Source organism: Erinaceus europaeus, chromosome 16 (assembly GCF_950295315.1).
Source record: "Erinaceus europaeus chromosome 16, mEriEur2.1, whole genome shotgun sequence".
Classification (NCBI taxonomy): domain Eukaryota; kingdom Metazoa; phylum Chordata; class Mammalia; order Eulipotyphla; family Erinaceidae; genus Erinaceus; species Erinaceus europaeus.
Window position 1 is genome coordinate 5,636,089 of NC_080177.1, and position 17,015 is coordinate 5,653,103.

The 17,015-nt window shown below is 51.1% G+C and overlaps 1 protein-coding gene across 9 annotated transcripts in view; it reads right to left on the reverse strand.

The window, feature by feature from the left end:
- Positions 1 to 17,015, reverse strand: part of TLN2 (talin 2) — a 414,501-nt gene that overhangs the window by 27,230 nt on the left and 370,256 nt on the right. For all 9 annotated transcript variants that reach the window (XM_007533899.3, XM_060174397.1, XM_060174399.1 and 6 more), the window contains 6 exons: positions 9,892 to 10,038; positions 7,359 to 7,525; positions 5,387 to 5,570; positions 2,876 to 3,001; positions 2,389 to 2,505; positions 799 to 984 (listed from right to left, as the gene is read on the reverse strand). In XM_007533899.3, the coding sequence (XP_007533961.1) occupies positions 799 to 984; positions 2,389 to 2,505; positions 2,876 to 3,001; positions 5,387 to 5,570; positions 7,359 to 7,525; positions 9,892 to 10,038 (927 nt within the window). The remainder of the gene's footprint in view (positions 1 to 798; positions 985 to 2,388; positions 2,506 to 2,875; positions 3,002 to 5,386; positions 5,571 to 7,358; positions 7,526 to 9,891; positions 10,039 to 17,015) is intronic.

A 17,015-nucleotide genomic window follows, 5' to 3' on the forward strand; every position in this document is an offset into this window, starting at 1 on the left:
TGCATTAAGGCAGGAGGCCAAGGAGGGCGGGGAGATTGCTCAGCTAGTTGGGCTGCACAACCCAGCTCCTGGCCTTCTCCAGACTCATCCAAACAATCCCACCACCACAGACCACGCTTTCCCATTTGTCCATCAGTCCATCCATCCATCCAACCACCCCATCATTCCATCCATTCATCCATCTGTCCAACCATCCCATCATTCCATCCATCCATCCATCCATCCATCCATCCATCCATCCATCCATCCATCCCATCATCCCACCCACCCACTCATCCATCCACCCATCCAACCATCCCATCATCCCATCCACCCATCCATTCCTTCCTTCCTCCTACCTACCCAATTGTCCACCAACCCACCTACTGATCCACCCAACCACCCATCCATCCGTCCAACCATCCCATCATTCCATCCATCTGTCCGTCCATCCATCATCCCATCCACCTATTCATCCATCCACGCATCCAACCATCCCATCCACTCATCCATTCCTTCCTTCCTTCCATTAACTCCACACCCATCCAACCATTCATTCATTCATTCATTCATTCATCCATCCTTTCATCCTATCTCTCTCCCCCTCCCTTCCTTCCTTCCATCCATCTTTCCTTCTATCAACCCATCCACCCGCGTAGCTAGCCATCTAGTCACCCATCCTCCCTCCCGCCCACTCTTCCATCTATCCACCTTTTCTTCCCTCAGCCCATGCGCCCACACCTCCGTCCATCTTCCCTTCCTTCCTGCCCACCCCTCCCCTCCCCTCCCACCCCACGCCATGCACAGCGAGGCCTGTACCTTGCACGCCGCCAGCATGTCGGCCACGGCTTTCCGGCTCAGGTTGGCTGTGGCGACCACGTCCTCTTGTCGGCACGAGTTCCCGGCTGCCACGGCTTTGGCCGTTGCCATGGTGATGCCTTTCGTCATCCTGATGGACTCCTCAGGTGAGGACGTCTTTTCAGGTATCTCTTTGGATTGGAATACCTGCGAGTTAGAAAGAGAAGAGGTAGAGGGAAGAAAAACTAAAAAGGGGAGGACAAGAACACACACACACACCCCTCCGCCGCCACCGCCCACCCAGGCTGAAGTTGGGGGGAAGACATCCAGCGTCGTCTTGAGAGCAGAAACTGCTGGCATTCTGGCCTCCAGAGGGCGTAGGGGCAGCGTGGCTGGCACAGCCGAGCCCACAGGGTGCCAGGGATGGATGACGAGGGGAACAGCTCTGGGTCTGTCCCTAGGCCTCCTCACAGATGCGTGTGAGTGTGCGGTTATGCGGAGCTGAGCGAGTCAAGGATGTCGCCGGGAGTGTCTGGACACCCATGTGCATTCACGAGCACACGCTGCCCGAGAGAAGCAGAGGTCGACTCCCGCCCCATCTGTCTGTCTCCACTGCTCAGTGCACTGGCTACGTGGGGGTATAAAAATGAAAACCAAGAGTCGGGCTGTAGTGCAGCGGGTTAAGCGCAGGTGGCGCAAAGCACAAGGACCGGCATAAGGATCCCGGTTCAAGCCCCGGCTCCCCACCTGCAGGGGAGTCGTTTCACAGGTGGTGAAGCAGGTCTGCAGGTGTCTATCTTTCTCTCTCCCTCTCTGTCTTCCCCTCCTCTCTCCATTTCTCTCTGTCCTATCCAACAACGACAACAATAATAATAACTACAACAATAAAACAACAAGGGCAACAAAAGGGAATAAATAAATAAAATAAATATTAAAAAAAAAAGAAAACCAACCAACTAGCAAACAAACAAACAAAAAACAGACAGAGAAAGACTTAATTATGGGGGGGGTCAGGTGGTAGTGCACCTGAGTAAACACACACAGGACCATACACAAGGACCTGGGTTCCAGTCCCCAGTCCCCACCTGCAGAGGGGAAGCTTCATCAACAATGAAGCAGGGCTGCAGGTGTCTCTCTTTTTCTCTCTCACTCTCTACCTTGCCCTTCTCAATGTCTATCTTTCCTATGACATAAGAATAAATAAATAAAGTCCCCAAAGATAGGAGAAGAACAACCAAGTGTCCATCCGTCAAACCCAGGACACCCCCACAGGATGCACCACGTCCCAGGCCGCCCCGACGCTGGGCCAAGGCAGCGGTTGAGTTCTCTGCGGTCTGACACGCGGGGGACTAGATCTTAGAGGAAAGCGTCCCACGCAGACACACCAGGTCTTTCCTAAGGGTTTCTACCAGGTGTGTCCTGAGGGCAAACCTCAGACTCCAAAATGCACAGGAGCACAGGTGCGAAGCACTGCAATCACTCCAACCTGCGGCCAGGCGGCGGAGTGGGCTGGCTGTCCCAGCGCAGGTGCTCCTGGGAAAAGTTCTTGCAGCTAAGAACCTCAGGCACCTGTGCCGAGGACGATGCACTAGGGGCGCCCTGGCTCCTTACCGTGAGCTCCTGTTTCATGTACTCGATGGTGGCCTCCAGTGCCCGCGTGCCCCGCGTGGCCTCGTCCTCCACTGCCTTCACCGTCTTGAGGAGGGAGGTGACATTGGTCACCATTACCTGCAGAGGGAGAGAGGCCGCGCGTGCCCTGGGGTCCAGTCCCTCCTGCTCCTCCTGCTGTGTGGGGCGGATGTCACACCGAGAGCAAAGCCGCCTTTTCTTTTCTTTCCTTGCCGTGAGAAAGGAGCTCGGCTGTGTGCTGCCCCAGATATTTCTTTTTTCATTAATATTTTAATAAATACTTTGATGAGTGAGGGGGTGACTAGAGTGTCTGGTCAGGTGACAGGGACTGAACTCAGGACCTCGGGTTTGCAAAGCACGAGTTCTCCCTGCTGAGGCGCCCTGTGGCCACCCCCACATTCTTGCACACGCTTCTCTTATTCACTTCCCCACCCCTGCAGCCCCACCCTGGCCTAGGGCTCCCCTCTACCTTGGCAGCCCCCTTGAGCTGGTACATGGAGGGGTCATCTGCAGGCTTGCTAGCAGCACCCTTGGTAGCACCGATGAGGTCGGAAAGGGCCTTGGCCACGTCCTTGATGGCATTGATGAGTACCACCTAGAAGACAGGTGCATGCAGGTGAGGACAGGTGAGCTCAGGTGAGAACAGGTGTGCCCAGGTGAGGACAGGTGAGCCCAGGTGAGGACAGGTGTGCTCAGGTGATCTCAGGTGAGGACAGTTGAGCCCAGGTGAGCTCAGGTGAGGACAGGTGTGCCCAAGTGAGGATGGGTGAGCTCAGGTGAGGACAGGTGTGCCCAGGTGAGGACAGGTGAGTGCAGGTGAGGACAGGTGTGCCCAGGTGAGGACAGGTGAGTGCAGGTGAGGACAGGTGTGCCCAGGTGAGGACAGGTGAGCCCAGGTGAGGACAGGTATGCTCAGGTGATCTCAGGTGAGGACAGTTGAGCCCAGGTGAGGACAGGTGTGCTCAGGTGATCTCAGGTGAGGACAGTTGAGCCCAGGTGAGCTCAGGTGAGGACAGGTGTGCCCAAGTGAGGATGGGTGAGCTCAGGTGAGGACAGGTGTGCCCAGGTGAGGACAGGTGAGTGCAGGTGAGGACAGGTGTGCCCAGGTGAGGACAGGTGAGCTCAGGTGAGGATGGGTGAGCTCAGGTGAGGACAGGTGTGCCCAGGTGAGGACAGATGAGCTCAGATGAGGACAGGTGCACGCAGGTGAGGACAGGTAAGTCATCTGATCCCTCAGCATGCTACAGACACACAGTCCTTCTTTCCCAACGGGGTCCCAGTGGCCCCCACATCAGGACTCCACACTGACTATTCTCTGCCTGGGGCCTGGCTCTCCCCATGAGCCAGGCTGTGGGTCAGCAACCTTTCCCAAGCACACCTGCCTGCCAACCGTGCGGGTGTGTCGCGAGCCCGGCTTTATTCACAGCTCAGGCCAGCATGTGGGGCTGCACTGACTGCCATTCCTCCTCTTCTATGCTGTCTGTCTTCTCCAAGTGGGATCTGAGTGCCAGAGCTTCGCCTGGAATTCTGTCTGCTGTTTCCCAGGTAGGGCTGGGCCTGGCACCCGGTAGTTCCTCAATAAACACACGTGGACTGACTGAAGGCACTGGTGCCCATATACCACAGACAGGCTATAACAGAGAGCCTTCATTCATTTTTACAAAGACTACTACATCTTTGTGATACAGAGCCCAGAACACTGCTGCGTTCTGCTGTATGAGGCGCTGGGATTGAATCTAGGGCCCCAGGATTGCAAGTCCTGTGCTCTACTGCTGAGCTGTCTCCCTAGTCCTAGCCTCTTAGAATGGGGCAGAGTCCACAGGTCACCTTCTCTGTGGGTTGAAGTAAGAGCCGTCCTCAGGGGGGTAAAGGGTATCGGGTATTGTGCTTAAGTCTTGGTCTCCCAGCTACAGTAACAGCTCTTGATTTATTTATTGGTTTATTGCCGTGAGGACCGTGTTGGGGTTTTGCACCTGCAAACCACCACACTTCCTGGTGGACTCTTTTTTCTTCTTTTGTCTCTTTTCCAGATGGAGTGTGAGAGACAGAGAGAAGGAGAGACACCACAGCGCTACTCCACCACTTGCAAAGCTTTCACTTTGCCTGGTGCTCCCAGGGGGTGGCTGGGGGTTTGAACCCAGGTCCTTCTGCCTGGCTAAGTGTGAATTCTATCGGGTGAGCCATCTGCTGGCCAAAAAGACTCTTAAATTCTCCGTGGTCATGACAACAACAACAAGAGCTGGGAGACGGCTCACCCATCAGGCATGTCCCTGCAGTGAATGGCACCCAAGGTTCTTGCCTTGGCGCCATCTGGGAGCTCCATGGATGGTGGGGTGCTGTGGTGTCTCTCGTCCCTCTGTTTAAAAAGCAAGGTCAGAGAGACCCCACCAATGTGTCCTGGAGCCCCGCCTCCCCAGACCTCTGCCCCTACTAGGGAGGGAGAGAGACAGGCTGGGCGTATGGGTCAACCTGCCAACGCCCATGTTCAGCAGGGAAGCAATTACAGAAGCCAGACCTTCCACCTTCTGCACCCCACAATGACCCTGGGTCCATGCTCCCAGAGGGTTAGAGAATAGGAAAGCTATCAGGGGAGGGGATGGGATTTGTAGTTCTGGTGGTGGGAAATGTGTGGAGTTGCACCCCTCTTATCCTATGGTCTTGTTAATATTTCCATTTCATAAATTAAAATAAAAAAAAAAAAGGTCAGGGAGACCACACAGCATGATCACACAGGGGCGAGGCCGTGGGTTCATTCCCCAGAGCTGCAGATAAAAAAGCAGTGTCCCTATATAGAAGGTTGAGTGCCAGCTGCTGAGCCCAGCACAGGACATACCTGCCTCCTTTAATCCTCACCTGCTCTGACCCAAGCCACCAGCTGTGACCCTGAGCACAGACGCCCCCATGCAAGGCCACAAAACCCGCTTCCCCACTGGCACCTCCCGGGGCCCCGCAGTGCGGTCTTTGTGGGGCCCAACCCTACCTGGGTCTCGGGGTCATCGGAGCCCAGGCTGGCGGCCCCCAGCTTGACCACCTCGGCCAGCTGGGTGATGGTGGCGGCAGAGGACTGGGCAGCCTGGGCCAGCTTGTCTGGAGTGGACGCAGCCCCGGACACCAGCAGCTTGGTGTCCTCCACCAAGGCCTTGGCCGTCTTCAGAATGTTCTCCCTGAGGAAGACACCATGCCAAAGGGGGTTATTGGTAGAGAGGAGGAGGTACTACTAGGGGAGTAGGGGGGATGCTTAGGACTGGCTAAAGGGGTCTGTCTCCTAGCCCCTTCTCTGAGTGGGACTGGGGAGAGCAGAGGAAGCCAGCATCCCAGGAGTCAGCAGCTAAGAGTACACCTGCAATGAGAGGCCAGGCAGCGTCACACCTGGATGAGCACATGTCACCCTGTACAAGGACCTGGGCTCAAGGCCCTAGCCTTCACCCGCAGGGGGGCGCTGCATGAGTGGTGAAGTACATGAGTAAAATAAAACACGAGCGGGCGGCCGGGTGGTAGCACAGCGGGTTAAGCACACGTGGCACAAAGAGCAAGGACTGGTGTAAGGATCCCAGTTCAAGCCCCTGGCTTCCCACGTGCAGGGGAGTCGCTTCACAAATGGTGAAGCAGGTCTGCAGCTGTCTTTCTCTCCCCTCTCTGTCTTCTCCTCTCTCCATTTCTCTCTATTGTATCCAACAACAACGACGACGATAATAATAACAACAAGAACGATAAACAAGGGCAACAAAATGAAAAAAAAAAGGCCTCCAGGAGCAGTGGATATGTAGCGCAGGCACCGAGCCCCAGCAACAACCCTGGAGACAAAAGAAAATAAAACACTAAAACAAACAGACAAAAAAACCAATGGGGCTAAGCAGTGGTGCACCTGGTTAAGTACATATATTACCATGTGCAAGGACCCAGGTTCAAGTCCCTGGTTCCCCGACCTGCAGGCAGTAAGCTTCACAAGTAGTGAGGTAGGGCTGCAGGTGTCTCTCCCTCCTTCTCCCCGTTCCCTCTCAACTTCTCTCTGTCCTATCAAGTTAAATAAAGTTAAAAAAAAATCTTAAAAAAAAAAGAAGAGCCTGCAGGGGCCAGGTAGTGGTGCACACATTACAGTACACAAGGACCCAGGTTCAAGCCCCCATCTTCGTCCCCACCTGCAGGGGGAAAGCTTCATGAGAGATGAAGAAGGGCATCAGATGCCTCTCTTTCTCTTTTAAAAATTATCTTTATTTATTGGATAGAGACAGCCAGAAATTGAGAGGGGGAGCGAGAGACAGAAAGGGAGAGAGACAAAGAGACACCTGCAGCCCTGCTTCACCACTCATAAAGCTTTCTTCCTGTAGATAGGGACCGGGGTCTTGAACTTGGGTCCTTATACATTGTGACATGTGCACTCAACCAGGTTTGCTACCAGCCTGCCTCTCTCTCTTCCTCTCTATCTCCCCTTTCCCTTTCAATTTCTCTGTCTCTATCAGCCCATCTTGAATGGAGCTTGAAGAAGTCATGTTAAGTAAAATAGGGCAGAAACAGAAGGATGAATATGGGATGATCTCACTCTCAGGCAGAAGTTGAAAAACAAGATCAGAAGAGAAAACACAAGTAGAACCTGAACTGGAGTTGGCGTATTGCACCAAAGTAAAAGACTCTGGGTGAGGGGGGAGGGGGAGAATACAGGTCCAAGAAGGATGACAGAGGCCCTAGTGGGGGTTGTATTGTTATATGGAAAACTGGGAAATGTTATGCATGCACAAACTATTGTATTTACTGTCAAATGTAAAACATTAATCCCCAATAAAGAAATAAAAAAAATACTTACTAAAACTAAACAATTTAAACAACAGTAATACTCAAATAAAAGAAACACCACCAATCTGACTGTCTCCCCTCCACCCAACATCGCCCGGGGCCCCTGCACTGTGTGTCCTGCCAAGGCCATCCTGTGCCTGTGCCCAGTCCCAGTCCCACACCTGTGGTCTGCGAAGGACTCGTTGTTCTCTGCGTTCAACGTCCCTGCTGTGGCGAACATGATGGTGGTGTCCAGGTCGGCGATGATGCCGGACACGGCGGTGGCAGCCGTGATGCAGGCCTGGGTGCCCTTGTTCCCCGCCTGGAGGGCCGAGAGCACCAGAGACACCTGCAGACACACAGGGACTGTCACCCGTGGAGGCAGGGCTGCCAGGTCTTGGATGAGCTGTTTCCCCAAAGCCTTAGCCGCCGCTGCCTTTGTAAGATGGGGCCCAGTGCCCACCATCTGGCAGGGCTGTGTGTGTGGGATGGGGAGGGGGGGGACTCATTGTGGGGGAGATGGATCCAGCAGCAAGAGACAGCTCAGCTGGCGGAGCACAGGACTTGCACGCCCGAGGAGGCTCCAGTTCAATCCCCGGCACCACCACGTGTACCAGAGCGGTGCTCAGGCTTCCCGCCCTCACGTGGAAGATGTCGGCTCATCTCAACACGGCAGCAGCTGGCAGGTGCTGAGTGTTCAGCTGCGGTCAAATATGATGGTCAGATCCCTGTCACGTAATAGGGAATTGCTTTATCATGCGTGCGGCTCGGGTTCAAGCCTGGCCCCCACCACACGGGAAGAAGCTTTGGTGCTGTGGTCTCTCTTTCTGCTTCTCTGTCTCCCTGCACTGCAGCCAACTGGCTCTCTGCTGGGTATTTTCCAAGGTGCCTTCTGGAGGGGCTGGGTCCCTGGGGCCCCCTGTGGAGGAGCCTCTGTGGTGGAGAGATGCCAGGTCCCCTGCACCAATGAGTGTCATGGAAACTCCACCTCAGAGTCCTCACGGACACACCCCGCTCCCCTGCACCCCAGGGGAAACAGCCTGTGACAGAGTCCTGCAGGGTCCTGAGGCTGGGAGCTGTGGAATTTCTGTTTGTGTGAAGGTGCGCTGAGGGGGGCAGGCGATGGCGCACGGGCTAAGCGGACACAGCAAAGGTGCATTTATCTAACGAGAGGGTGAGAGAGCCAAGCTCCGATGGCCCCGTGTGGTGCCCAGGGTTCCGTGTGCATTTCCTTCTTCTGGACACTCTTTATGGAGCACAAATAAGTAACTAGATGACAAGATATTTTAGAATACCAGCAATATCTATCCCTTCTATCTGGACAAGGCCATAGAGTGCAGATATGCACACCAGAAAGTGACTTAAGGTATTCATCACCAGGTGAGAGAGAGCGTAAGGGTCCTAAAGACATGCCTCAATATATTTACTGCAACCCAAGACTATATGCTATAAAGCTAAGAGGACAGGGAAGCTCCTCACTGTGCAGAGGAGGAAGCTGAGGTTTGAAACCTCAGAAAATGCCAGGCGGTGGTGGTGGTGGCACACCCGGTTAAGCGCACATAGTACAAAGCCCAGGGATCTGCCCAAGGACCTGGGTTCAAGCCCCTACTTCCCACCTGCAGGGGGTATGCTTCATGAGTGGAGAAGCAGGTCTGCGGGTGTCTGTCTCTCTTCTTCTCTGTCTCCCTCCCCTCTCAATTTCTGTCTTATCGAATAAAACAAAATCAAAAAAATTTAAGAACAGGCCACCAGGAGCAGTGGGTTTGTGCAGGTAGGAGCCCCAGCGGTAAAAAGAAAAAAGAGAATGCCAGGCGGGGTCTAGGGGTCTACGTCTTCCTACAGGCGGCAGGCAAGATTGGGAAAGGCACTTGTGTCTGGAAATAAAGCGGTTCGGGGGCAGGGAATGGGTTCCTTATTTATGTAGGAGAGAGGGAGCACGAGAGAGAGGCAGGGTGGTGGCATGCCTGGTTGAGTGTGCACATCACCATGCGCGAGGTCGAAGGTTCAAGCCCTGCTCCCCACCTGTTGTGTGAAGCAGGGTTGCAGGTATCTCTCTCTTTCTTTCTTTCTTTCTTTCTTTCTTTCTTTCTTTCTTTCTTTCTTTCTTTCTCTCTCTCAATCACCTACCCCCTTCTGTATTTGTCTCTGTTTTATCAAATTAAAAGAAAGAAAGAGAGGAAGAAAGAGAGAAAGAGAAAATAAATGGAAAATGGCTACCCGCAGCACTGAGCCCCAGTGATAACCCTGTAAACAAACAAACATAAAAAACAGAGAGAGAGAGAGAGAGAGAGAGAGAGAGAGAGAGAGAGAGAGAGAAGCAGAGCACCACTCCAGCAGATGCAGTGCCGGAGGCGGGGACTGAACCTGGGACCGGGCTTCATTCTCTCTCCTGTTTGCAGTTCTCTCCCCACTGTGTGCCCCCCCAGCCCCACCCAGTCCCACTTCCTCGGAGCACTCCTGAGAATGGGCAGGGGCACGGAAAATGCTAGAAGGAGCTGCTAGGAGGGCCTGCAGGTGCCAATGGTGACCCTGGCATGGTCTGTGGGCAGCAGAGTCCTGGGGGCAGCTCTCCTCAGCCCCCCACCGGCTGTTCTTATCCCCCCCCTCCGCCATCCCGGAGCCTGTGGGTCCCACCTGGGCTCCCTGGGACCAGCTGGGTGGCAGGGCTCTGGCACAGCCTCCCACCCGGGTCCCTAACCCCCGGACCCCCCTCACCTTCTCCGTGACGGCACGGGCACACTGGAAGAGCTCCTGCTTGGTGTAGCTGTCGGAGGGGCACACCTGCAGGGCGCCCGCCTTCTGCACCAGGAAGATGCAGCCATGGCCCAGGTCCTGGACCCGTGTGCGAATCTGGAAGCTGATCTGTGGGGCAAAGCCGGGGGAGGGAGAAGGAGAGGCGTGATGCCCCGCTATGCAGGGCTTCCCCGGGTGGAAAATTCCCCCTCCGCCCCCAGGGGACGCTGGGCCGGGGAAATTCCACTGCTCTCTGGGGCTGCTTGGTCAGGTGTGGAATCTTGCCGGACTCCTGCCTGCTTCCTTTTGGGGGAGACTGTGCAATGTCCCCAGCCTAAGTCTGCCTGGTGTCTGTTGCCTGTGCTGTGTCTCCTGAGACCACGAATGCCTTGGGACCACTCTGTGATGTTTCCAGCAAGCGTTTATTGAGCTACTACTATGTCCGGGACTCTGTTAAGCAGGTAACACATTCATTGCAAGTTCCATTTCTAAAGCTTCAGAAGCATGAAGCGGGCTTGAAAGGGTGCCACTTCTTGCAAATTTGGGGTGTCTGCCAGCCAGAACCTACCCCCCCTTTCCTCAGCTGTACCCTCACATCAATGCTGGCTCCCCTTCTTCCGGCCAGGCAGTGGGGTGGGGTGGGGTGGGGTGGGGATGGTTCCCTTTGAAGGAGCCTTTTCAGAGTTCCGGGTTCAGCCAGCATGCATTCCCCCTGAAGGCCTCACATAACAGCCTCGGGGCAGTGATTCTAAGGGGTCTTTTCCTCAAAGGAGGCAAAAGAGTTCTCTGGGCAAGCCCCCTGGTTCTATAAGGTGTGATGCCGCCCACCTTCCCACACCTGCTGTCCTCCAGCTGTTTCACACCATTTTCATTTCAAACTGGTCCATGGGGCTTCCAGGAAGAAGCTGCCCACCCGTGCAGAGAAGCCAGCAAAAAACAAAGCAAGAAGTCTATCTCTGAGTCAACACATGTTAATTAAAAACAGAAAACAAGAAGCAGCAGCTGGCCTGGTGTCAAGAATGATCATGGTGCTGGTGCACCCAGTAGAGTGCACAAGTCAGCATGTGGCAAGGACCTGAGTTCAAGCCCTCACACCCACCTGTGGGGGGGTTCTCAAAGCAGTGAAACAGTGCTGCAGGTATCTCTCTTTCTCCCCCCCTATTTTCCTTTCAATTTCAATTTCAATTCTGTCTCTACCCAATAAATTAATATAAACAAACAAATAAAGGGGAAAATGGCCACTAGAGTGATTGGAACAACAACAAAAGGATGATTTCTGGGCGATCGGGGCCATGTAGGTGCTACCCCCCATTCTCCCAACAGGCAAGAGTGTAGACGCAGCCAGGAAATAGCTCAACGGGTGAGTGGAGTGCAGAACGTGTACGCCTGCTCTCCAGGATGAGAAGCTCTCACTTCCATCCCCTGCAGTGCAAGTACCAGAGTAGAACTGTGGTCTCCTGTCTCTGTACATCACCAGGCCTCATGTGTGAGCAATTTCATCCACTGCTCCCCACCCACACCCCCACCCTGCCGCCTCTTTTTCTGGACAGAGACAGAGATAGAGACAAGGAGAGAGGGGTCTGGGCAGTGGCGCACCCGGTTAAGCACACATATTACTGCAGGAAAGAAAAGGCTCACGGACCTCGGTTCGAGCCCCCAGTCCCCACCTGCAGGGGAACACTTCACAAGTGGCGAAGAGGGTCTGTGGTGTCTTTCTCTCCCTTTTTCTGTCTCCCCATCCTCTCTGAATTTCTCTCTGTCCTATCTAATAAAGAAATTAACAAGGGGGGGGGGAGTCGGGCTGTAGCACAGCGGGTTAAGTGCAGGTGGCACAAAGTGCAAGGACCGGCGTAAGGATCCCTGGTTGAGCCCCCAGCTCTCCACCTGCAGGGGAGTCACTTCACAAGCAATGAAGCAGGTCTGCAGGTGTCTGTCTTTCTCTCCCCTCTCTGTCTTCCCCTCCTCTCTCCATTTCTCTCTGTCCTATCCAACAATGACATCAATGATGACTACAACAATAAAACAACAAGGGCAACAAAAGGGAATAAATAAACAAATTTTTTTTTTAAAAAAAGGGGAAAAATGGTCACCAGAATTGGTGGGTTCATAGTGCCGGCATGGAGCCCTAGCGACTAGATGGGGGGGGGGATGGAGAGAGAGAGACCAGCATCAAAGCTTCCCCCAGTGCTATAGGATTCCCATGTGGTGTGCCAGGGGCTCGAACCTGGGCCTTGTGAATTGTAAAGCTGGTGCCCTCCCAGGTTAGCTTTCTGTCCTCCTCCCCTCTTTTTCTTACACAGAACTCCTTTTCCCCATGAAATAAATAAATCTGTGGTGGGAAAACAGGTCTTAGGAGGCAGGGAAGATGCTTACTTTCCTATCAGGGAAACACACGCTACTTTTGAAAAAAAAACTTACTCCCTGAAGCTTACATTCAAATCCACTTAAAAGAAGGCTGGAACTATACATTGTAATCTTGCAGTCTTGTAACCCACCATTATTCACAAATTAAAAAATTCAAAAAAAATAAAAGGCTGGGTGGTGGGGCACTTGGTTGAGCACACATTACCACATATAAGGACCTAGGTTCAAGTCCCCTGTCCCCACCTGCAGGGGAGAAGCTTCATGAGTGGTGAAAGAGGACTGCAGTTGCCTCTCTTTCTTTGTCTCTTCCTCCCATCCCAATTTCTGTCTCTCTATCCAAATAATAATAATAATAAATCATTTAAAAGAAAGTGGAGCCTCTGCTTTTTGGGGTGCCTTCCACTATACTCTAGTGTTGCAAAGTGGCCCCCTCCCACCCCAATGCAGATATCTGGCTGCTGACTCCACCCAGGCCACAGCAGAGTGGTACAAGAGGCTGGGTCTCCGGGCATCGAAGCAAGATGGCTGCTTCGGGGAGAGGCACTCCAATGACGCCCAGCACCCAGAGATGATTCATGCAAGACTCAGCTGTGCAGATCAGGTGCTGGGGGCACAGTCAGGTGAACCTGGAGGGGCACGTGAAGACCTTCGACACAGAAACGGCCTTCCCACCAGGGAGAAAGAAGCAATCAGTGGCGTTACTATAAGACACAGCTACATACAAATACTGTCAACGGACACGAATGATGGTGATGTCGTGTAGGATACAGCAAATCCCAACAAAGGGGTTTTCAAAGTTGACCCAATTGCCAAATAATGTGATTACAGCAATAACTATCTATTGCCTTCTTAAACCCTAAGACAGCAGGAAACTACCACTTATTCTATAGAGCCTGTATTTCCCCCAGCCCTGGAACCTCTAGGGTGGGGCTCAATTTCCTGCATGCTTCTCTCAATTCATATCAAATGATATTGCAACCACCGATCCCAAACTAATCAATGCAATGAGTACCACCTCAGCATGCTTCACTTCAGACTGTGTCCAGAGACGTCAGACATGGAATGTCAATCCTTCAGCCTCATTACTAGGGTGAGACCTTTCCTTTCATAGTATTCTCTCATTCCTTTCCGGGTGGTTCACTACCTAACAAAGTAGCAAAACCTAGATATACATCAGGTCCCATAAGATAGAGCATATGTTCACATGTATCCATAAATTAGGGCAAAATATATACCTGAAAGCAAAAATACACAATAGTCTACAGTGAGTTAGTATATGCAACAAGCAAGTGGAAAGACCTAAAAAGACACCATAAAGTGCCCAATGAAATAGTTTCTACTTATACTTAGATATCTTCCTATTACAGTTTCCTCAGTCACTCCAAAGCTAACCTTATCAAAGAAAGGACTGCAAAAGTTGAATAAGGGCAAGAGACTGGCATACTTTAATGACTCTTTAGTCACTATCAGGCCACCCCATCAGCTGGGGCCCTAATCGGGGAGTCCTGATTCCCAAATAGACATGATGGGCCTAGACCTCGAATAAATCCCTCTCTTCATTGTTACACAATAGACCCCTTTGTGGGCCCCCACAGGACCTTGCCCTCAGTGTGGGTCAACAGTGGTAGAGAATGTTCCATCCTCTGACGGGAGGCTGGACAACATACTCTATGTTCCACCTGAAGAAGATGGGCCCTGATATTGGGGCAGCTTGGAACGTTCCTACTCATGACCACAGAATGTGAGCTCAGATCTACAGGGATGCAGAGGTCACACAGGCTCCTAAGTTGAATATGGGCCCCAGATCAGATCAAATTGATGGGGTTTACAGTCAACAATATTTATATCCCTTTTCCATATTAGGGAGCTATTCTCTTCCCTGATCCAGCTTTCTGGTCCTTTTTCCAGCCATGACATCATCTCCCCAGACAATAACTTGGGTCCACCTGCATATCAGATGTCAGGCTCAGAAACAAACAAAACTGTATAATCATGGGCCCTTTGGAATGTAACTAAAAAAAGGTCTATTATCTACGAAACAGAGACCCCCCCCCCAAATCTTCATCTGCAATATTCCAGCCTTTAAGTTCATGATTAGTCAGCAATTTGCTTAGCTTTATATGTTAACTCTTCTTTTAGCCACCAGGTTCCAAATACTACCATGATGCCAACCAGCCTTCCCTGGGCAGACGACCCCAACAATATGTTCTGGAGCACCACTTCCCCAGAGCCCTGCCCCACTAGGGAGGGAGAGAGGCAGGCTGGGAGTATGGGTTTACCTGCCAATGCCCATGTTCAGCGGGGAAGCAATTACAGAAGCCAGACCTTCCACCTTCTGCACCCCATAATGATCCTGGGTCCATACTCCCAGAGGGATAAAGAATAGGAAAGCTGTCAGGGGAGGGGATGGGATATGGAGTTCTAGTGGTGGGGACTGTAGGGAACTGTACCCTTCTTATCCTATGGCCTTGTCAATATTTCCATTTTATAAATAAAAATTTAAAATAAGAAAAAAGAAAGAAAGAAAAGGAAATGACCTTCCCAGTGTAAGCACAGAGACAGACAAGAGTCCAGAGAAGCAAAGAGACCTGACCCAGGTCACACAACCCTACCTGGGCAAGCCAGCTGGAAACCAGGGATTGAATCCTGAATGGAAAATTCTGACCAACAGATCACTGCATCCATAATTTCTTTAAGCTCCCCCACCCCCACGTAACAGCAGGGCCCATCTGTACCTCCCCACCCCACAAAGGGAAAAAAAATCTATCTCACGGAAAGACAGTATGTAAAATTGAACTTGTCATCAGCATACTTCTATGAGCTAACATCTAGATTCTCAGCTCTTATCAACTGTCAGGAATGAAGGCCTAGGAATTAGTTCAGCAGGCAGAGCACATGCCTTGCTGTGATTGATCAGGAGCCTGGGTTCGAGTTCCAGCACCACGGGGGGCAGAGGAAAGCACCATGGATGGTGGGGTGGAGCTGTGGTGTCTCTCCTCTCAATACATATATATAGAGAGAGCTACTCTCCGCCCTGATCCAGCTTTCTAGTCCTATTCTCAATATGTATATATATATATATATATATAAAGAGCTACTCTCCGCCCTGATCCAGCTTTCTAGTCCTATTCTCAATATATATAGAGAGCTACTCTCCGCCCTGATCCAGCTTTCTAGTCCTATTCTCAATATATATATATATATATATATATATAAAGAGCTACTCTCCGCCCTGATCCAGCTTTCTAGTCCTATTCTCAATATATATAGAGAGCTACTCTCCGCCCTGATCCAGCTTTCTAGTCCTATTCTCAATATATATAGAGAGAGCTACTCTCCGCACTGATCCAGCTTTCTAGTCCTATTCTCAATATATATATAGAGAGAGCTACTCTCTGCCCTGATCCAGCTTTCTAGTCCTATTCTCAATATATATATAGAGAGCTACTCTCTGCCCTGATCCAGCTTTCTAGTGATATTCTCAATATATATATAGAGAGCTACTCTCTGCCCTGATCCAGCTTTCTAGTGATATTCTCAATATATATAGAGAGAGCTACTCTCTGCCCTGATCCAGCTTTCTAGTCCTATTCTCAATATATATAGAGAGAGCTACTCTCCGCACTGATCCAGCTTTCTAGTCCTATTCTCAATATATATATAGAGAGAGCTACTCTCCGCACTGATCCAGCTTTAGTGATATTCTCAATATATATAGAGAGAGCTACTCTCCGCACTGATCCAGCTTTCTAGTGATATTCTCAATATATATATAGAGAGCTACTCTCTGCCCTGATCCAGCTTTCTAGTGATATTCTCAATATATATAGAGCTACTCTCCGCCCTGATCCAGCTTTCTAGTGATATTCTCAATATATATAGAGAGAGCTACTCTCCGCCCTGATCCAGCTTTCTAGTCCTATTCTCAATATATATATATATATATAAAGAGCTACTCTCCGCCCTGATCCAGCTTTCTAGTCCTATTCTCAATATATATAGAGAGCTACTCTCTGCCCTGATCCAGCTTTCTAGTCCTATTCTCAATATATATAGAGAGAGCTACTCTCTGCCTTGATCCAGCTTTCTAGTCCTATTCTCAATATATATAGAGAGAGCTACTCTCTGCCTTGATCCAGCTTTCTAGTCCTATTCTCAATATATATAGAGAGAGCTACTCTCTGCCCTGATCCAGCTTTCTAGTCCTATTCTCAATATATATAGAGAGAGCTACTCTCCGCACTGATCCAGCTTTCTAGTCCTATTCTCAATATATATCTATAGAGAGCTACTCTCTGCCTTGATCCAGCTTTCTAGTGATATTCTCAATATATATATAGAGAGAGCTACTCTCCGCACTGATCCAGCTTTCTAGTGATATTCTCAATATATATAGAGAGAGCTACTCTCCGCACTGATCCAGCTTTCTAGTGATATTCTCAATATATATATAGAGAGAGCTACTCTCTGCCCTGATCCAGCTTTCTAGTCCTATTCTCAATATATATAGAGAGAGCTACTCTCTGCCCTGATCCAGCTTTCTAGTCCTATTCTCAATATATATATAGAGAGAGCTACTCTCCGCCCTGATCCAGCTTTCTAGTCCTATTCTCAATATATATAGAGAGAGCTACTCTCCGCCCTGATCCAGCTTTCTAGTGATATTCTCAATATATATAGAGAGAGCTACTCTCTGCCTTGATCCAGCTTTCTAGTCCTATTCTCAATATATATATAGAGAG